The sequence below is a fragment of the Lutjanus erythropterus genome, chromosome 21, assembly GCF_056507025.1.
Source record: "Lutjanus erythropterus isolate fLutEry1 chromosome 21, fLutEry1.hap2, whole genome shotgun sequence".
Lineage (NCBI taxonomy): Eukaryota > Metazoa > Chordata > Actinopteri > Lutjaniformes > Lutjanidae > Lutjanus > Lutjanus erythropterus.
Genome location: NC_139337.1, coordinates 1,083,518 through 1,106,713, shown reverse-complemented (window position 1 = coordinate 1,106,713; position 23,196 = coordinate 1,083,518). Strand labels below are relative to the sequence as shown.

The window sequence follows — 23,196 nt, the reverse complement described above, 5'->3', positions numbered from 1 at the left end:
AATTGAAAAATATCTATTATTCCTTGTCTATTATTGATTAAAGCTGCATTTTAAATATCACCCTGAATTTATGGACAAATTAGTGTATTCAGCAACACCTGTAACAGATTATTGTGAATTCTCAGATTAAGAACTCAAGATGAGAAAGTGATGGATGAGAGATCAAAGGTGGAGGTCGGTGTGAGGGACAGGTGTAATGCTTTTCTTCTCTCCCTCACTTCCAATTCTACAACCCACATCAAGCATGTGTCAGTGTTTAGATGAAGTGCTGATGCAGATGTTGATGTTTTAGCTTTGTGTTGCAGATTACGATGTCTCGTAAAGCAGCTGGAGAGGGGTGAGGCATCTGTGGTGGACCTGAAGAAGAACCTGGAGTACGCCGCCTCAGTCCTTGAATCTTTGTACATTGAGGAAACCAGGCAAGGAGCTCTCGGTTCAATTTGAAGTACTATACCTAAACATATTGTGTGATACCAAAAGTTCACATTTGTTTCACAAAGATTGAGAAAATCAGCTTTTTCATCCTGCTTGGTCCTGTAATGACTGGTCATGGAACTTTTGAACAGTGGTGCAAAAAGTATTGAGATTTTTTACTAAAATTCCTTCAAAATGTTAGATCTTAGATAAAATAAACACATACAATTTAATGTAAGTACTCATCATGCAGGATGGCTCCTTTGATCCATCCATCCATCCATCCATCTTCAACCGCTTATCTGAAGTCAGATTGCAGAGGTAACAGCTCTGGCGGGGGACCCCAGACTTCCCTTTCCCTGGCCACATTAACCAGCTCTGACTGGGGGATCCTGAGGCATTCCCTGGCCAAGATGAAGATATAATCCTCAGTCTGCCCTGTGGCTTCCTCCCAGGTGGATGTGCCTGGAACAACAGTCAGTCAATCTAATCAATCAAATTGTACTTGCATTGTTCAATATCACAAATCACAATTTGCCTCAAGGGGTTTTAAAATCTGTACAGTGTGTGATACCCCCTGTACTATAAACCCTCGAAAGAGTAAGGACCCCCCCTCAGAGGACGGATCCCCCTCCCAGGATGGACAGATGTGCAACAGATGTTGTGTGCACAGAACAGCATAATCACATAATAATAATAAACAATAATACATTAAACATTGTACAAAATATGTTCAGTCCATAGCTTCAGCACTAAATAAAATGTATGAGACATCTAAAGAATATTGGTGGATTAACTTCATCTTCCTCATTAGCTTCCACTTTAATTGGTGTTATGATGCAGTATTACTACACAGGAGTGGAAATACCTGGACAAAGTAAAATACTATGTTGTTGTTCAGTTACAAAATACTATACATAACTGCAAAATGTTTTGTGATTATTAGATCCACTGTGATCTGTAAGTTTAAATGAACATTTAATGACAGGAGACTCACGGAATGTGGAAAAATTGAGATGTTGAAATTGCTGAAATTTTTCAGCAGACAGAGACATCCCTTTTGTAACTGGACATTTTCAGAATGTAGTTTAAACACTAAAAAATGGAAAAATTTGGAGGTGTTATTAATTTGAAGGTTATGCAAAGGTTTTACTGGTCCAGTCCACATGAGATCAAATTGGGCTGTATACCATTTTTCCATCACAGGAACTTTCCCCAGGGATAAGGAACCTTTGGAGGAATTCAATGCATTTTCACCACAGAAACCGAGGTCTAAATGAAGACATATTAGCCAAAAGTTCCAGCTTGGGGGTTAGCATTTTTCAAAAGAACAGGAACTTTATGGGTGGGAAAAAAGTTCCAGGCCTTTTGAGCATTTATACTGAGAAAGAAATTCATATGGTGTCATCGCTGTTGTGTGATTACACACAAACATGACTTTTTAAAACAGCTGTCACTTTTTCATACAACAGTAGACTAATTTGCCTAACCTTCATGGATCTTTCTGCCATGGTGAAAATGCAGATAACAACAGGCTGAAGGAACCTTTCAGTTCCTGGGACTAAAAGTTCTCGCAACTTAACTAAAACATTGAGGGATAGTGGCAACATTCAAGATGCACTTGGGACTACCACAGTCCTCCACACATATTTGGGACACAAGACTAGAGGGGAGACCAGAAGAAGACCTATATTGAATTATAAAGATTGAGACTCATTAAGACTTGTTTTACACTTAAAACTATCGCTGACCTAAAGCTCTTGTCAGTATTGATGACACTGTGTTCATGACTTCTGACACATAACTGTATAAAAACAAAACCACATCATCAGTCGTGCTTTTAAAAAAAATTACAAGAGCAGGTCTTACTCTGTCACATGCTCTCAGGGTTTTAACAACTTCAGTGCACAAATACTGTGTTCTCTACATTCAAAAACAGTCATGAGTATCATCTGAATACAGTATTAATTCCAAGACCGCTGACAAGTCTAAACCTGTTTGTTATATAAACCAAAAGAAACTTCTACAAACCAAAGGAAATGTTGCTTAATCTAATCAATTGTATCGCATTAGAATTATGTTTGATGTTTGTGAATCATGTGGATTTGCTATGACAGCATGTAGTAGTTTTAACAACTTAATACAAATTGGCATCCTATTTTTTTTTTTTCACTTCTTAATGGTTTTGCAGATCAAGACAGAAAGCATCTACTTTACGGTAGGTTAAATCATCAACAACACCAGTGGAGAGAAACAGCGTTAAGTCAGATTATCATTTGTATGTTCATACAAAAAATAGCCCTCACCAACCGTACACTGTATGACTGTTGGGTGTTTGTGAATGTGCGTCTCCCTGCAGGCGGCTGGTTGATGCAGACGATGAGCTGAGTGACATCCAGTCAGACTCGGTGCCATCAGAGGTTCGTGACTGGCTGGCTTCCACTTTTACCCGGCAGAGGGGCCTAATGCTGCGGCGTAATGAAGACAAGCCTCGTTTCCGCAGCATCGTCCACGCAGTGCAGGCTGGCATCTTTGTGGAGAGGTTTGGTTTGTTTGGTTTAATTCAGTTTGTCATTATTGTTCCGGTTACTTGATGTAATAGTCCTGTGGGATTGTTGGTCCTTAAAGGGACAGTTCATCCCAAAATCAAAAATACATTTTTCCCCTCTTAGCTGTATTATTATTTATCCATCTAGATTTTTTTGGTGTGCATTGCAGAGTTTTGGAGATATTGGCTAGAGAGATGCATTAGAAAAATTCAACACCAGTCCCTCTTTCCAGAAATCATGACCTGATTACTCAAGGTAATCCATACACCTTGTTGTTAGCAGTTTCATGTAGGAACCACTTTCTCTCTCTAATAGAATCTAACAGATCTACTACTCTAATCTACCACTACCTTCCTACTAAAAAGAAAGTAGTTCCTATGTGAAACTGCTCACAACAAGGTATGTGGATTATTTTGAGTAACTGGGTCATGATTTCTGGAAAGAGACATTGCTGTTGAGTTCTCAAATGTATAATTTTGGTGCTTTGCCATTTAGTCCCATTATACTGGGGAGAAGGCAGGCATCTCTATGGCTGATATCTCCAAAACTTTACAACTCACACCAAAGTCGTCTAGACGGATAAATAAGAGGAAAAGTAGGCATTTTTGATTTTGGGGCAAACTGGCCCTTTAATAATGATTTATTAAATTATATTAATAATCTAGTTTTCACATTAATTTAATGTACAATTATTCAATTATACCTTGATGTGTTTGGACAAATTAATATAATTTTCAATAGTTAAAAACAGTTTACATACATGACAGGGTTCCATTCACATCCAGTGTTTGTTATTTTGTGACTTAAGTGTTTTTGTAACAAGTTCAACGAGGAGGAGGACTCAACAGCAAACAGCACAAGGGAACCAGCTCTATAAAGTTTTAATGAAATTGAACAAATGAAACACAGGCTTACACTGAATCAGGGAGGTAAAATCCAAAGACCAAACAGAACAGAATCCACAAAAGGCAAACTCAAAAAACAGTCCTGGGGGAAAAAACACAGAAGAAAACTTGGGGGGAAGACAAGGGCTGGCTGATGTGGAAACACACAAACAAACTGACAAAGTCACAGAGAAACACAGGGACTAAAAAGGCTGAACTAAGGAGACACAGGTGGGAAAACAGGTGAAACACATGACAATCAAAAGGGCGGGAAAACAGACAAAGACAGGAAGAGAAAACAACAAAGACACAAGGGAGAACCAAGCCTACAAAATAAAACAGGAAGTGTCCAACAAAATCCAAAACCATGACAGTTTTAAAGGGTTAAAGTCCAGATTCACCAAAATTACACAATAACAGAAATGCATGATATAACTAAAGTTTCTTGTTAGAAAAGTCTATCTGACAGCAATGTGAAACAGTGACAATATTCTAAAGACAGCATACAGAGCCTATAAAAAGTTTTCACCCCCCTTGGATGTTTTCTGTTTTTATTGCTTTTACAAAGGGAATCATAGTCGATATAATTTGACTTTTCTGACACAAAAATGTACAAAAAAAAATCTCTTTAATGTCAAAGTGAAAACAAATTTCTAAAAAGTAATGTCAATTAATTAAAAATATAATGTAAAATAAGTGATTGCATAAATATTCCCCCCTTTAAAGTGAATGACTAAATCAACAGTGGTCCAGCTAGCTGGTGCTTGTTGTCTCACAGTTGGAAATGGAGATCACCTGAGTGCAGTGGTAGATTGTAGTAAAGACATCTGTGTTTGGAAGGTCTGATCACTGGTTCATCAGTATTCCTGGCTGCAATTACACCATAAAAACAAAAGAACACTCAAAGCAACTCTGAGAAAAGGTTTTTGAAAAGTATAAGTCAGGGGATGGATACAAAAAAAATTCCATGTCACTGAACATCCCGTTCAGTTCAGTTAAATCTATCATTAAGAAATGGAAGGAATATAGCATGTGAAAATGTGCCTAGAGAAGGAGACTTCAGTCAGACAACTCACATTTTAGAAGGTTTTTATTCAGCAGCAGAACATGACTTGAGTTTGGCGTCTAGGCTCCGGCTTCATCACTCCCTGCAGGTTAAGTTACATAGAGATAAAAGGGGACCACCCAGCAACCACCCGATATGCAAGAAAGATTTAGGTTTCAGGCAGATACAAATATTTATTGTTAAGTGTTATGCGAGCTCATGAGCTTTTGTGCAGTCAGGCTCTTGAGCACCATGGCTTGAAGGGAATATATTACCTAGAGAGACTGCTATGTATGGCTATTCCCCCCAACAATACGCAAAGATGGATGAATATGCTATACCCAGCTACCAACTGATATGCAAGAGATTTAGGTATTGAGCAAATACAATGGTTTGATGGTTAGGGGGGGCAGAAACTCATGAGCTTGTGCAGACAAAAGTCATTTGGAGTCTGGCATAGCAGGTAAACGGGGGATTATCAGCGGACCAGGGACTTTAGGGTTGACGTAAGCAGGTGGAGCGCTGAAGTTGTAGCCGTGCCAGTTCCTTGGGAGTGAAGGGGAATAGCACTCAGGTAAGGATGCAGCTCAGGTAGGGATCACACAGCAAGGTGAGAACCATAATCTCATCATGGGTTTGCCACCATCAGCGATGAAAAGGGATGTCAACCAAAGCGTCAGGGATCGACAACGAAGGAATTTCATCATGGAAGAGAAAGGAGAGAAAGTGGTGTCTTTGCAAAGATAACTGAATGCCTAAGCAAGATCTATCAGACCTGAAGTGTTTGAGGAAATTCAGTACAAGTGCTCTTCTAAAGTAAAACAGAGTAGGTGACATCATGGTGAGGGTTAAAGGAGAGAAACTATAACCACCAAACCTGAGAAACCCATAGAAGCCATCAACAGAACTGCTTCCAGCATAGTCTCAGTATAGTGAGAAACAACCTTTACTTGAGCTGGACACCAACTAAGCACCAGTGGAATAGTGAGAAGGAGTCTTATCGTTACCTGAAGGGAGCCACTAGCATGGCTTGATATTTTGCAATAGAAGATGCCAGATTTAAATTAAATACAATAAATGCACAACCGTACAGATGTCTACAGGTAGAGGACTGTGGAGGAGGTTGGTGCAGAAAGATAGTAGAAAACCCTAACTGAATCAGAGGCTTAACTGCACATCTAAATCAAATCTCATGCATTTGGATGCAACAGATCCTACACCGGCTTCAATGTGCTTAGTCTAGAGTCACCTGATTAAACTTCAGGAGTATAAACTGTGTCCTGTAGTCCTACACATTATTTAAAGCATGAGAGCATAGCTACTCTAGTTCATTACGAGGGATGAAAGAGCTTGTTTAAAGAAGTTGTTCAAGACATGATATTGGCATATTGGCATTTAGAGCTGCCTTAATTATTTTCTTTAAGCTGTAGCTATATTGAATCAGACACACACCTATTTATTTCCCCAGTAAAATAGTGACTATATAGGTGCGTTCGAGATGAGCCAGGCCTGCGCAGAACTGATCAGCAGCGGTTGGCGCACAATGCATGCTGGTTAGATTTGTGGCCGACTTGATCCCGACTTGATCCCAACTTGCTCTGACGTCATGCACACGTAGGCAACGATAACCTCACGAGATCGAGGCGGCCGCAGTTTGTAGAGCCAGGCGCCGCAGCTGCCCTCCACCGACTGCAAACGCCTGGCTGTCACCTGATCGACAAGCTGACAGGCTCTGATTGGCTCTTAATTTTGACAACAAAAGAAAATGTTCTTTAGAAAATTAGTATATGTATGTATATATATATATCTTATCAAAAGAACAGTTTAGTGTTTTACAGATGCGTCAAAAGGAGGATCTCTTCTATTTTAACTTCAATCAATGATCAAGAATGCACTTTATTTCTTCAGCTATGGGCATGATCTGCAGACTACAGGTAACCTACAGGTGATCTAACAGGATGTTCGCGTCTCCTCCTCTAGTCTCTCGTAAGTCTGTTGAAAACTGTCCGACTTGACTGAAGTTTTTTTGTCTCCTCCCCCTGCTGCGGCCTCCTAATCTCGTCTACTCTTCAGGCGAGGCGAAGTTCATCTCGAACGCACCTAATATCAATACATTAAACAGGAATATTTTCCTTGTTCCCTTCTTTATAGTTAATATATGAAATAAGGACAGAACAGATTACCTGTTAAAATTTGATCCCTGAGGAAACAGGAATTGTCGCTGCAGAGGGCAGGAGCCGAGAACCCTTGGTGGAGTTGGAACTACAGTTCCCAGAGTCCTTTGGGGTGTGACGTCAGCAGGAATAGGGCGTCTTGGCCAATGTCAAAGGTTGCAGATGGTGACCCGGATTGTTTACATTCCAGCAGAATAGTTTGCTTTGTTTCAAGGAATTAGATTTGACATTCCTGATGCTGAGTGCTGATATGGACTCGAGAAGACAGGACAGGAAGGCTGACTCAGCGGAGGTACCGGGTTCTGTTCGTGTCGGCCTTTAGGGAAAACTGCAGGAGTGGGAGAAGCTGCATGGGAGGCTATTTGGGAAGCGGCTTGTTCTTGCTGGGGCTTCCCCGTTTCCTTGGGAGGAGCACTGTCGGAGTTTCCTTGAGTCTGGAGGTAATTAAAGTGCTCCTCTTGCTGAGACCAGGTGGAAGTGTAAAGCTGTGGGAAAGTTCTGCAGAACGTCATGTTCAGGCCATTCAGTCGGTCGGTAGCGGCAGGTGCGAGAGCTCCGACGTGGATGGAGATTATCCAAATTGTGTCTGAAGAGCCTCGGCTGACTGAGCTGGTGTTCAGGGAAAGACAACTTCTTTCCATGAAGGCCGAGACCCACACTCTGATGAATGAGAACGTAGCGACAACAGCAGGTAAAATGATAATCGCGTGAACAACAGTAGCCAATTACCAATACGCTGAGACGATGGTTAAAAGACCAGGCAGTGACAGTGTGCAGGGCAGCAATGTATTCAGGCAGAGAGAGAAATAAGAGGTTTAGCAGTTTAAATAGCCCGCCAGATTTAAAGGGTGCGTTCGGTATGTACTATCGAGAGTGAGGTATGTCACCTGTGATTGGCGATGCAGCTCGAGTTGTCTGCCTGAACTAGCTACCAGGCATTAGTGACGGAGACCACCAAGACGCCTATGACTACTTTAAAGGAGCTTTAAAGGTTCAGCAGCTGAGATGGAAGGAACTCTACATACAGCTGTTTCTTGGAGTTCTTCACCAGTTAAGGCATATGGGAGAGTGCGAGAGAGAAAGCCACTGTTGAAGTAAGGTCATTAAATCTGGGCTAGAGTTCACCCAAAGGCATTGTGGGAGACTCCATGGTCAAGTGGACGAAGGTTCTTTGGTCTGATTAGACCAAAATGGAGCTTTTGGCCATCAGACTAGATGCTATGTTTGGCGGACACTAAACACTGCACACACCATCCCCACTGTGAAGCATGGTGGTGGCAGCATCATGCTATGGGGATGCTTCTCACCAGCAGGCCTGGGAAGGCTTGTAAAGATAGAGGGTAAAATAAATGTAGAAAAATGTATGGACAGCCTGGAGGACAATCTGATTTAGTCTGCAAGAGAACTACGACTTGGGAGAAGATTTATTTTCCAGCAAGACAATGACCTGAAGCAGACAGCAAAAACTACACAGAAATGGTTTAAAGACAACAAGGTGAATGTTCTGGAGCGGCCAAGTCAAAGCCCAGACCTCAATCCAACAGAGCATTTGAGGCTGGACTTGAAAAGGGTTGCTTATGCCCGATCTATATGCAATCTGACAGAGCTTGAGCAGTTTTGCAACAAAGAATGGAGTAAAATTACAGTGTCCAGATGTGCAAGCCTGATTGAGACCTATCCACACAGACTCAGTGCTATGATTGCAGCCAAAGGTGTATCTACTAAATACTGACTTAAAAGGGGTGAAAATTTATGCAGTTGTAGCACCTGAGAAAAATATATTTTTTTTATTAGTGCATCCCCTATTATTTTATTTAACATTTAATTCAGGAATAGGCATGTATTTATAGTTCCTTTGTCTAATTAGTTGTAATTGAACTTGCTAGCAGGGAGCAGAGTGAAATTGTGTGTGGTTAATGACTGCCAGTCCAGTAGTAGAAGAAGCATAAGTTTTCAGTTGTTAGACGTTTGTCAGAGGTGTGTGTGTGCCCGGTGCTACATCGTGACTTGCATGTTTTACCTATCCTGCCGGTGAAGAATAAAAGTGTACTCTTTCTACACCCCGTCATTGTCATGTGAGTGGTGTAACACAGTCACTTATTTTACCATATATTTTTTTATTTAATTGACACTGCTTTGTAGAAATCTGTTTTCACTTTGACATTAAAGAGTTTTTGCACATTCTTTTTGTCAAAAAGCCAAATTATATTGACCATGATAGCATTTTATAAAAGCAGTAAGAAGGAAAAACATCCAAGGGGGTGAATATATTTTATAGGCACTGCACACTACATGTATTGAAATGTCATGTATCTAAAATAGAGCTTGAGATCTGTGCCCAAATCTGACAGGTTTTGGTCTTGTTGTTTTCTTATGTTGGGTTTAGGCTGTGTTGTTATTATTATTAACATTATTAATACTATTATTAGTAGCTGTTGTAGTAATAGTATTTTTTGTCATTAAACTGTCTAATTTGTTGAGGCCAATTCAAATTTGGACAGAATTTTGTCAGGCTTGGGCCATGTCGCGCTCAACTTTAAAACTCTGAAGTTCTGCTGCTGACCCTGTTCACAGAAGTACATTGTTAGTGCCATACAGTGGTACTCTGTGGCTGATTTTGAGGTCAAAGGTCACTGTCCCTGACAAATGTGTTTTATATATTTTGGGGGGCTTTTTATGCCTTTGATGGAGACTTACTGGAAAATATCCACTGGAATGTCAACATGTTAACATAGTGATAACTTCCATTTTGCCAAAAAATACACTTAACATACTTATTAAATTCCCTCAAAGTCTTCTCTACATACATTATATGAGTCTGGACAGACATGGATATGAACTGTAACTTGACTGGTTGTGGGAGGCTTACAAACACAAGGCAGTAATTGTAGTTTTGACATTGTGTTGATGTGTGTGTGTTTGTTATATCTCTGTGACAGGATGTACAGACGAACTTCCAACATGGCTGGTCTCAATTATCCACCAAATGTCATCACTGTGCTCAAGGTATGTAAATGTGTATGCATGTACACCGATCAGGCATAACATTATAGGTGAAGTCAATAACACTGATTATCTCTTCATCATTTTGTCCTCAAAGTTGATGTGTTAAAATAAGGAAAGATGGGCAAGTGTAAGAATTTGAGCGAGTTTGACAAGGGACAAATTGTGATGGCTAGACAACTGGGTCAGAGTATCTCCACACTGCAGCTCTTGTGGGGTGTTCCTGGTCTGCAGTGGTCAGTATCTATCAGGGCTCCAGACTAACTTTTTTTACTAGGAGCACAGTGGCCCCTAACTTAAAATTTTAGGAGCGCAAGCAGAAAATTTAGGGGTGCACACCAAAATCGACTTGCAAAGTAAATACTCACATTTCCTCTCATTTTCACTGTATTATATTATATCACAGTGTTTCCCCTAGCTTTTTTTGCTTTGGGAGGGGGGGGTGCCTGGGCTGGAATGAGCGTGGTCGTCATTGGGGTCCTTGCAGGACACTCTCGCCAAAGGACCCCATTACCATGATTACAGAGCAATTGGACCTGAATCCATCTATCATCCATCCATAAGGCGCAGTGTTATGGGTGGGCCTAACAAGCCTCGGCCCACCCACTTATACAACTGGCCCACCTCAAATGACTGGAAGAACGTACATTTTCTTAACTTTTATTTTGAATTATTAAAATCAGGATTTTTATACACCCTTAAGACAAAAAAAGTTTCCATTTGACAAAAAGACAACATTTATTCAACTAGTATCACATGTGAGGTCTGGACCAATCACAATGGACCATAATTCGTCGCACCAGATATGTTATGCTTGCGCATGCACCTCACACTATGGCAGTTGTTCAGCAGAAATGATGACCGGTGTACTGAGGAAAGCTTATTATCAAAATGGCTTTTTCATCAAAACTAGAACGTCTATAAAATATAGACAATACAGGAGGTAGAGCTGAATGTTGCTGCCTGACTTGATTGTCTTCAGATTACCTTCACAGCACAGATAGTTAAGTTTATGAATGAACAGCGCATCGCAGTGCGCTCTCTCTCCTGTTAAAAGTCATTGTAGCTCGCTTTGTTTCTCTCTCTCTTTACAATCAATCTAAAGAGTAATCCAGCCAGATCAAATGAAAATGCGTTAAAAGGAATAAAGTGACAGTTTTCTTAACGAACTGATATACTGATCTCCATGATCCACAGTGAAAACATAGATAAGGAGATATCCTGTGCCATCTGAAATAAATATAAACTACCGACTGAAACTGTTAAAAAGATTTTAAAAGTGTCATAATCAGCTGGAAGTGCTAGTTGCCATCCACAGTATAATACCAGTGATTTTTGTTAAAGTGAGATTATCAGTTGGAAACAGTGTTAACTTTTGTAATTAAAAGGCCCAACCAAAGTTACCGTGGGCCACCCAAAATTAAAATCCTGGCGCCGTGCTGCCATTCATCCATCCATCCATCCATCCATCCATCCATCCATCCATCCATCCATCCATCCATCTTCATTAATCAATTCACTCACCAAGTTCGGTCTTGTACAGCCATGCGGAGTATCTACAGTCTGACAGCCATGCTGGATCAAAGCCAGACTGATGGTGGTGACCCATCTGCAGCTTTTTACTGTGTGCTTCGGTGGGAGGGCTGGAACAGGTGTGTTTGGGTCTAGTCGTGGCGACGTTAACAGGGGCAGGAGATCAGCAAGCGCTGTGGTCAGGGCTGGGAGAGATGCTCTCATTTTGGCTAACACTGGCCGCAGAGCTACCTGTGCTTCCCGCCTCGCCACGTACGGTTCGTTTAAAAAACGCCGATATTTTTGCTTGGCGGGGCGAACAGCTGGGGAAGCTCTGGTCATCCATTTACAACTTTTGTTTGTTTGTTGTTGTTTTTTACCGTAACAGTCGGAAACTCTCTCTCCTCTGCTCTCTGAGTGTGGGTGGGTGCATCTGTACCAGTGCATCAGTGTGTGCTGTGAGAGAGGAGTGAGGGCGGAGAAATGCACAGAGGAGAGGAGAAATGCATTGTAATGAATATAATCAAACGATAGCAATGCAAACCAGCTCATTTGTGCATTACTGTCAACTACTGGGCTGGAGTGTGGAGCAGAAGTTTGTCAGCAACAAAAAATATTCAATAAAAAAAAAATCAATTGGCAAATTTACTGGTCGCACATGCACGAGTAGATGAAAAATTTACTCGCACTGTCTCAAATTTTAGTTGTAGTCTGGAGCCCTGTCTATCAAAAGTGGTCCAAAGAAGGAACAGTGGTGAACCAACGACAGGGTCATGGGCGGCCAAGGCTCACTGATGCACATGGGGAGTGAAGGCTGGTCCATGTGGTCCGATCCAACATACGAGCTATTGTTGCTCAAATTGCTGAAGAAGTTAATGCTGGTTCTGACAGAAAGGTGTCAGAATACACAGTGCATCACAGTTTATGGGGCTGCATAGCTGCAGGGCAGTCAGGGGGGCCATGCTGACCCCTGTGCACCACTGAAAGCGCCAACAATGGGCATGTGAACATCGGAACTGGAGCAATGGAAGAAGGTGGCCTTGTCTGATGAATCAAGTTTTCTTTTACATCACGTGGATGGCCCGGTGCATGTATGTCGCTTACCTGGCGAACACATGGCATCAGGATGCACTATGGGAAGAAGGCAAGCCTGTGGAGGCAGTGTGATGCTTTGGGCAATGTTCTGCTGGGAAACCTCGGGTCCTGCCATCAATGTGGGTGTTAATTTGACACGTACCACCTACCTAAGCATTGTTGCAGACCATGTACACCCTTTCATGGAAACAGTATTCCCTGATGGCTGTGGCCTCTTTCATGTAGCTGAGTCAGTGATCTCTTTTAAATCCACTCTTAAAACATACGTTTATTGGAGAGCCTTTCCTGATTTTATTGTGATTTTGTTTTTGAACTGTTTTTATTTCTTGATTTTTTTTTATTAATGCCAGTTTACACTATATTATTTTTGTATTATCAGCCTTTCAAAACTGTCTGTTTTATTTTTGCTGCCTTTGTGAAGCACTTTTTGATGTGAATTTTTGAAAAGTGCTCTATAAACAAAGATTACTATTCTTATAGTATTATTATTAAATCTTGTCTAGTGAAGTTTTGTGGGATCACATGGAAGACAACAGAGAAGATGCGAGTGGACCAACTTCAAAACAAGTTGTCCCCATCAAACACACACGCACACACACACATACGCACAAACACACACACACACACACACACACACACACACACACACACACACACACACACACACACAAGAAAAGCCCAGGTTGAAAATGCAGATATTGAGTGAAACTAGTACAAAAATAAAACCAAAAAGAGCTTGAAACATTGCTGTTTTTAATAAATTAGTGAGCTATAGAGCTTTAACACAAAAATTCAGTGACTTAAAGATGCTGAGACAAAAGTGTTACAACTAGAGATGCACCGATCGACCAGCCAGAGACCAGAACCGTCCGGTTTTCAGCGTGACCGGCCCTGACCGGTGACCGGCTGGTCAGCATCATAAATCCGATTCTGCGCACGTCATTGTCACACATGTTCTGCACGATGGTCACGTCATGCACTCAGCAGACAAACTGGCTGTGATATCAACACAGCGCTGATAACAGCTACACACTCTGACACATGCTTGCTTGAAGCTGGTGTCAGCGACAGATTCCAAGAACAGGATAAAGAGAAGACAGACAGTCTACAACGAGACAGAGCAGCTGACAATGTCACAAAACAGCCGTTAACTTTGTAGTTTTTCAGGCTAATGTTAGCCAGCAGCAGACTGCTGTTCACAGAGGGACAGTTAAAATCTCACCTCCTGTTCTGGCTGAAGAATAAACAACCTGTGTTGATGGGTCTCCTCAAACATTTTCTGATCCAGACTCCTTTAACCTCTGCATCTGTTTTTCTCATGGCAAAGTTTTACGGCAGCAAACTGTTGCACCGTGTCTGTCTCCGGTTTGTTTACATCTGCTTCCATGGGAGATCACGCGAAACCTGCAAGATCTGCAAGATGTGATCAAGTTATCACATTCAGTTGATTCATAATCTTAATGTAAAACTATAATAAGCTCTGGCTATAACATGGAGGATTTTGGAGAAAATTTAAATAGTATTTAATGAATATTTAATAGTTGGTGTCTTATTATGAACATCCAATTTAACTTTTACAAGAAAAGTTGCAAAAATGTTTGTGAATGCTGTTAATTACAGTTCTTAGAAAGACTGAAAATCGGAATTGGACAAAATCGGAATCGGCAGGTCAGACCCTTATAAAAACCGGAAATCGGAATTGGCTAACTGAGTCTAATTAATTAATTATTTTAATGTTGGGAAATTGGAAATTGAGACCAGTTGTGCAGTTTTATTGTTTAACTTACTGCTAAGCAACCAAGGTGCACACACAATATGATGGCATCTGGATGCTTTTTGTGTAATTTATTTAAAAAAACAGATTTTAATTAAAAATACTGACAGGAACAGTCAGGTACCAGCAGCATTGTGTTTTTTAATTCTGCAAAGTTATTTCACATATAAATTGAAATGTCAGTCAAAATGACCTCTTTTTCTGATCTAATGTGCAAATGAAACTTGTTTGTGTGTACCTGTCATAGCATGTGGACACGTGGTCCTTCGATGTATTTGCCCTCAACGATGCGAGTGGAGACCACGCCCTGAAATTTGTCTTCTATGAGCTGCTCACCAGATATGACCTGATCAATCGTTTCAAGGTTTGCCAACAAACTTTCAGTTCCTTTATCAGTCACTTCAGACAAGATTTGATTGTGTGTCATGTATGTGCGTAAATGTCCTCAAATTAGGGTGTGCAGAAGTTCTTGTTTTGCAGAGACAGTCTCGCCTTTTGAAGGTCTGCTGCAAAGAGTGAAGCAGTAAGAGTGTAGAAGAGAGAGGATGAATAGAAGAGAAAAGAATTAGATTTTTTTAAGTACTTATTTATTTTATTACATATTATATGCATTAATAATCAGTAACATGCATATGTGACTTAATTTTCTTCTCACATTAAGGGGCATTAATGTGTGTTCTGCCATCTTGCAGTGCTGCCATTACTACGGTAGTATGTCGCATCCAGTGTGTGAAATACGGGGGGTTCCGGGGGGGTCCGACCCCCCCGATTAACCCATAAGACCCCCAAAAGCCTCAAAAGCAAAAATTGAAGGGGGTCTCAAATTTTGCCAAAAGAAATATTTCATTGTCACTAATGGTCACTAAAATGTATTTTTAAGCTCACCATGTCCAGTATTCAGAATTCAAAAAAAAAAAATACTCACAAATATTTTTTGCCAAATGGAGCCAGCCAGTCCTGTGCATGTATGCAAATTAGCCATGTGTGCACCAAACAGAAGAAAGACGTAACATTGAGAAGTCATACTGGTCATACTAAAAATGGCAAGCAAGCGAAAGCTAAACCAGAGTGTATCACGCGCACACTTTGGGTTCACATTCAAAAAGGTGGCACTCAGAGATGAAGATGCTGGTGCAGGTAGCACAGTGGGACCAGAACCAGAACAGAACAGAGGATCCTCTCCCACCCAGTGACTCCACAGAAGAACATGTTGAAGTTGAGGCCAAGTGCTCCGAAGACGCAGCAGGTGCTGAGGTAACATTAGCTGCTACTGCTGCTAGCACAAGTACCTTGCCACCTGGTTGGACAACGAAGCAGGTGGACTAATGGAAATACCGCAACCTTTGGCTTGACATTAAGGCAGGGAAATGTGTTCAATTATGTATCTGTCTGTCATATTTGCTGTAGATGGATGGTTAAATTATGTCACACGATCAGTTATACTGCAGGCTCTCATTTGCAAGTGCACTGATTGCGTGCCGATAGCTATACCTGACATTTATTCAGTCAATTGCTCTTGTATGTGCGCCAGATTGGTGCCAATTGTTGTTGTGTCTGCATTGTAATGCACAACTTTGCCTCTCCTTGTTATAAAACAACGTGCATCCATACAACTTTAGCCAATGCAACCTCCTATGTCAGTGTTGCTTTGCGAATACTATGGGATTATCAAAAATTGTTAAGCGTGTGCCTGTGTGCTGTCACGTAGGCTATAGACTGATTGTCTTGGCTTGCATCCATGAAATATTGCAATGTTATAGGCCTGCAGCAAATTTAGATCGGTATTGCGCAACAATCGGGAGATGGGGACCCCCCCGAATATTGACGGGTGTTTCGCACACTGGTCGCATCCATCACCTTTGATGTCTGCTGGTTGGGTCTAGAAGGGAACCTCAGATTTGTGAGACTCGCAAGATTTTTCATGGTTTCGGTAAAAATTTTCACAATCCCGAGATCTTGTGGGTCTGGGGTTCCCCTCCAGACACTATATCTTGTATTGTACCTTTTGTGAGTTTGCGAAGAATGCTGCAGTATTTGTGATTGTGCTTGTGTTTCATCTGTTTCAGGTCCCTGTTTCTGCTCTCATATCATTTGTGGACTCATTGGAGGTGGGCTACAGCAAACACAAGAACCCCTACCACAACCTGATGCATGCTGCTGATGTCACACAGACCATTCACTACCTGCTCCTCAAGACTGGCATGGTGGTAAGTCTTGTGTTGGCCAAAGAACTGATTGAGGCATGTAGACATGGTCAAGATGACCTGCTGAAGAACAAACCAAGAATCAGAATGGAGAAGAAAGGTTATTCAAGTGACTTTGAACATGGCATGGTTGTTAGTGCCAGACAGGCTGGTCTGCGTATTTCAGAAACTGCTGATCTACTGGGATTTTCACACACAACCATCTCTAGGGTTTACAGAGAATGGTCTGAAAAAGAGAAAATATCTAGTGAGCAGCAGTTCTCTGAGTGGAAATGCCTTGTTCTGATACCAGAGGTCAGAGGAGAATGACCAGACTGGTTCAAGATGATAGAAAGGCAACAGTAACTCAAATAACCACTCATTACAACCAAGGCATGCAGAACACCATCTCTGAATGCACAACATGTCGAACCTTGAAGCAGATGGGCTACAGCAGCAGAAGACCACACCAGGTACCACTCCTGTCAGCTAAGAACAGGAAACTGATTGGAAAAATGTTGTTTGGTCTGATAAATCTCAATTTCTGCTGCAACATTCAGTGATAAACAAAAATTTTTGGACTGTCCAAATTTGCTTTTTGGAAAACCAGGAAAACTGTGAGTGTGAAAAATGTGAGGGGTTTGAGGACGTGGTATTGATGCTGACTGGGCTGCCAGCAGCTTGGTTCTGGGTAGAGTTTGAGTTTTTGTGAACATGTGGGGCATGCAGGATGTGCTGTGTTCAGTCAGACAGGACTCTTTGGTTCTGAATTTTAGATTTTTGCCTTTAGTTTTTCTGCTCTAGCTTTTTTCACGATTCTGTCTTGTAAACAGCACTATCTCTCTTTCTATCTCTGTGTCTCTCAGCATTGGCTGACTGAGTTGGAGATCTTTGCCATCATATTTGCAGCTGCCATCCATGACTTTGAACATACAGGAACCACCAATAACTTCCACATTCAGACCAGGTAGTTTCTATGCAGCATCATGTTAAATCACTGCAGCTGCTGATACTGAATGTTTGATATTTTATTATTGTTTTCTTGCATTGCGGTTAATTTCATCGTCATTATTATTGTTATTGTTATTGTCATTATTATTATTATTATTATTATTATTATTATTATTGATTATTTTGAACTAGAGCTGCACGATATATCGTTTGAGCATCGTACGTACGTGTGCGCAATAGTCACATCGCAGGTCCTGCGATGTAGGAGGCAAACGAACTAAACGTGTTCTCATCTAATTTCAAGGGTACCTGACACACACTGCGCGCAGCGATCCACCAATCACAATCGTTCTTAATCAGTTTGCCAAGCGGACCACACCCCTGCATATGGAGTGAGTTGCTGGTAACAAAATTGAAAAACGAGCAACAAACAAGAGAAAATCGCCGAAAACGAAGACTTGGTGCCAAAAAGAAAAGCAACGTCAGTTATCTGGAATTATTTCGGCTACAAGAAGGATGATATTGACCAAACACGTGTTCTGTGTCGACAGTGCCTTGCACCTGTTGCCACAACGAGAGGTAACACAACCATTTACGTCGGCACCACACAGCTCAGTACGATGAATGCAAAGCCAGATCTGAATCGGACCACATGTGAGCATCATAGTTTTACTGTCCATGTTACTTTTGTATAAGTTATAATACCCGACATCTCAATGCAGAGTTGCAGTGAAAAGACAGGACAGATGCTGCTGTGTGCAGCGCATCTCTGTGAAGAGCGACTGATTTAAAAGCCGTCACATTGTCTTGAGTGAAATCCAGACCATAACTTTTTTCACTGATGTAAATATGCTATCACCAAAGAAACAGATCATAAAACTGTGATGTTAATTGAAACTTTGGTGATATCAGCTGTCTTAACTTCTACACAGCTCCTCTCTGCTCACCAGAGCAGCTCTGTCTCACCCTGTCTGTGACACAGTGTGTCTGCTGATTGATTGATTGATCATGACTTCTAACCAATCAGATGTGCTGAGCTGTAGGTGGGACATTGAGCCAGACTACAGAGCATAGTTGTGTATTATACTGTACAGTGTATAATGATCTAATATATGTATAGTATATACATAGTACAGCACTGTATAAGTAATATTATTACCATTATCATTACTATTATCATTATTATTACATTACATAACTATGGTGATAATTACAGACAGACAAAGATCAAAGACAAATGCATTTTTTAAATAATTTAACCCTAATGCCACCCCTTTTTTCTTTTTTGCTGATCTGAATCATGATCTGATCCATGACTCAAAACCGTGATACGATCTGAAAAAAAACAATCCTGTATTTTTTCAGATCGCAATATTAGGCATGCCACAATTCACTCAACTCACGATACAATTCGAATCATGATTCAGCGTTCACGATACAATTCGAATCACGATTCGAATCATGTACAACACAAAATTAATTTACAGGCAAATGACTTTTTTCTTTATTTTTATTATTTCTCTTACACAAATCCAGCCTTTTCCTTTTTAACAATACTGTAGTGTTTTCTCTTATGCTCTTTTCAATACAGTAGATTAGAACTAGCAGCAAATGACAAAAAAAATTGTATCAGTTCTCTTCTTTTTTTTTTTTTTTTACAATACTGTTTTTTTTTCTTATCCTCTTTATACCTGCATAGCAAATGACTGGAAAGTGGATTTTTTTTGTAGGGAACCATCTTCTTGCATAGTTTGCATATTGTGTTTGTCTTGTCTATTGTCTTTTCTCCTTTTTCATTTACTGTCTTTGGGAAGCCAAAATGTTTCCACACCTCGGACTTGAAATTGCTCAGTGCGAGTTCGACCCCCGCCATGACTCACGTTTTTCTTTTCTCTCGCTCGCTCTCTGCTCGCTGGCTGCTGCACTGTTTGTTTATAACCTGCATAGGCACGCTGCGCACCCCGACTTCCTGTTGTAGCTGGAGCGGCGCTAGCACGTCACACGTAGCGCCGCATATAGTGACGTTGAACAAGAACGTAGTTTAACTCGAGTGCGCCCTCTGCTGGCCTGGAGGCCACATCGCGATTCATGGTTTAATTAAATCGATTCGAATCATATTTTAAAAAAATCGGTTTGAATCAATTTTTTCAAAAATCACGACATGCCTACGCAATATATATCGCAGGGTAAAAAAAAATCGCAATGTCAGTTTTTTCCAATATCGTGCAGCCCTGTATCAAACTATACGTTTTTGAATAAAGCCTGATGATGAAAGTAGCTGTGTGGATTTGCAGGTCTGACACGGCCATGTTGTACAATGACCGAGCTGTTCTAGAGAACCACCATGTCAGCGCTGCCTTTCGTCTTCTACAGAATGATGATGAAATGAACATCCTCTCTAATCTGTCCAAAGATGACTGGAGGTGAGACGAGACAATCTCCATATTCTGTTTCCTTATTGGCTGAATATCAATCAGACTTAAGAGTCCCAATGGAGCTGCCACACCGAACAATCAAACTAATGTCCCTCAGCTGTAGGCTACAACAGTGCTTTGAGCTAAATGCTAACATCAACATGCCAACATGCTTGTATAGTGTCAAATGAAACACAAAGTACAGCTAAGGGTAACTTATTAAACCAGGAGAAAAAATAACACAGTTCTGTGCTCTTGAATTGGTCATTTCTTCTTTTCTGTCCAAGTACTTAATTGTTTTGGGTGTGAAACAGAAGCTTCCATTCTCTCACCAGTCAAACAAAGTTATGCCCAGTGAAATGTGTCCAGCAGCTGTAGGTTCACTGCTGCCTCCACACACAGGACAACATCTGAACGTCTGGATTTATTTCCACACAATCCATCTTTGCATAAAAGCTACACTTTGTGTGGATTAAATTGGTGGAGGTCTGCACCCACATACCTCCAAAATTACAGAACACCATCAGGTCTGTTGAGTTTAGCCTCTTTCACTGTGTTGAGTCTGTGATCACATGTCTGTTTATTATTACATATTGAACAGCTGTAACCCACAGCGGCAAGATTGACACAAATGTCTTCAGAGATAAGAATGGACACTGATTGTGTTCTTACCTCTCTGAAACAGGGCACAGTGACTGAGTGTATATGTGTAATATTAATGCTAATATTCATGCATTTGTCATTTTGTGATACATCATCATTTCTTTTTCCCTGAGTTACAGAGCCACAGTTTGATTTCAGAGGTGATTGAACAAAGAAAATGTCAGAGTGGAGTCCCAGAAGAGCTCAATACTGGAGCAACTTATCGCAAAACTTCCTTAACTCATAGGTGATGTTTTAGAGTAGCAGCTGGAGGCTCAGAGGGATCAGTTTTATCTGGATAATTGAGCCAGAGGCCTCTGGATGATGCAGTGCGATTTGATTCGATTTGATTTGATGTGATTCAATATGATACAATATGTGCTTTATATAGTTTTTCTGGGAAATTTGCACTGGTAAAAAACAGTCCTGACAGAGTTGATGGTGGACGGCTGCTTTATTCCAAAAGACTGGACGGGATACACTTGTAATCTTACAGTTTATCTCTCTGGGTGGCATTTTCTGGGAGCTGCTAAGGTACATCGTAAGCTGTAAGCTATCTTTTGCCACAATGCATGCATCGGTTGATCGCTTGTAAAGGCTCATAAATGACTTTTTAACATAACAAGTGTTGCCATAAGTGCTGTCACTATACTGCAGCTTTCCAGTTGAAAAGCATAATGTTGGTCTAATAAAGCTAAAACTGTGACAGGATGAACAAAGTGCATCATCAAGGGACAGCTTACAAGTGCATCAGACCGCCCCTCTAAAGGTAAACCTTTCTGAAGGTATGCCTTAGCTAAGAGGACCCTGGGAAACAGCTTGTAAGCTTAAGGGAGACCTTAAGATATAGCTTACAAGCACATAGTGCTAAGGAGGCTTTGGGAAATGGGGCCCTGGTGTGTAGAAAAGTAAAGCCTCATTCACACATGCAGCCTTTCCCACAAATGTTCCAGCATTTTCTCTGGTCATGTATGAATGAGAGCCAGAATCGATTTTCTGGGAAATTTGCACTGCTAATTTCCCACCTCAAGACCTAGTAACATTATAGGGAATCTGCTGAGAAGGCTGTGTTGTAAATGAAAGCAGGAACATTGCTGGGAAGGGCTTTGCCCCACAGAGCTGAGACAGAGCTTGTCTGATGCAAAAAACAACCAACATTAAACCAAAATCAAGGATTAAGTAATCCATGTACACAAAAATTGAAAGCACACTACTTATTACTGATTTGAACACAAATTATTAGAGTACATTGTTTTGTTAGTGATGTTTTCCAGGCTACATAGGAACCAACAAATATTGGACAACTTGCAATTCTGACCTGATGATGGTGTGAGTTAGAAAAGTTAAAATCCCTTCAGTTATTTCAGTTCATTTGAAGGAAAAGGAATGCACATGGCAATCCATATGATAGTTGTTGAGATATTAAATGCTAATTTGCTCTGATTTCAGAGAACTGCGGACTCTGGTGGTGGAGATGGTGTTGGCCACTGACATGTCGTGCCACTTCCAGCAGATCAAAGCCATGAAAAGCCTCCTGCAGCAGCCTGAGGTGTGAGTAATGGATTTCACTTTTGAGTCACTGTCAGTTCTGTAAACTGACAAAAAAGGCCTCTGGATGGATCTAACAGGATGTTAGCATCTCTTCCTGTTTATTCTCTGAAGTCTGCTGGAAACTGTCCGACTTGACTGAAACTTTTTCGTCACCACCTCCTGCTGCACCTGCCTGATCTCGTCTACTCTCCAGGCGATGCACACTTCATCTCAAATGAGCCTGCTGTTATCCTTTTCGGTCTGAAAAGGTGACGCATTTGTGAGTGGTTATGTTTTGTAGGTTAATGTTTTTATTGCATGAATGGTGCACAGTGGCACATATTTCAGCAGCATTTACCATATGATTTGGCAACTGTAGACCACAATTATTGATTTCAAATAGCTTATAATACACATGGTATTTTCCAGACAGTATTAAATATTATCAGTTAATACATTTTGCTCCATTTTAACTGCTTAAATGAAAAAAAAACACCAAAAATTCTTATTTTCCATATATTAAATGCAATGGGATTTCATTGAAGGGGGTTATCATAGGCTTGAATATGTCAGTGATGAGTGGCAACTTTCAGTTTGAGGCATTATTAATTTTTACAGTGTCAGATTAAAAACAAAACAAAACCTCACACTCACCACCTTTGGGATGAAAAATGGTCACCGTACAAAAACTGCCATAAAAATTTAATACATGAACTCATGTATTTGTACATCTGTTTTAATTGTGTTTCTGGGTAGCACATTGTACGTCCATCTGGAATGAAATGTGCAATATAATTAAAGTTTTGCTTGCTTGCATTTTAATAGCAAGTGTAAATGGGGTGTGACTGCCTGGCAGCTGACAGCAGCCTTGTTTTTACATGCCCTGAAGAGTCAGAACACGTAGCTATGAAGCCCATTTACTAAAGGCTTTTTAAATTTTTCAAAGCAGTGTGCCTTGGATATTTTTTTTAGTTATGACACATGTAAAGTGGCACTCCTCAGCCATTTACTCTCACTATAGATCGG

The 23,196-nt window shown here is 40.8% G+C and overlaps 1 protein-coding gene across 1 annotated transcript in view; it reads left to right on the top strand.

The window, feature by feature from the left end:
* pde1ca (phosphodiesterase 1C, calmodulin-dependent a) overlaps window positions 1-23,196 on the top strand; it is a 74,954-nt gene that overhangs the window by 9,068 nt on the left and 42,690 nt on the right. Inside the window, exons 4-11 of the mRNA XM_084747640.1 lie at window positions 306-419; window positions 2,774-2,956; window positions 10,006-10,072; window positions 14,698-14,814; window positions 16,517-16,657; window positions 17,500-17,600; window positions 19,879-20,007; window positions 22,090-22,191. Coding sequence (XP_084603766.1) covers window positions 306-419; window positions 2,774-2,956; window positions 10,006-10,072; window positions 14,698-14,814; window positions 16,517-16,657; window positions 17,500-17,600; window positions 19,879-20,007; window positions 22,090-22,191 — 954 coding nt within the window. The remainder of the gene's footprint in view (window positions 1-305; window positions 420-2,773; window positions 2,957-10,005; window positions 10,073-14,697; window positions 14,815-16,516; window positions 16,658-17,499; window positions 17,601-19,878; window positions 20,008-22,089; window positions 22,192-23,196) is intronic.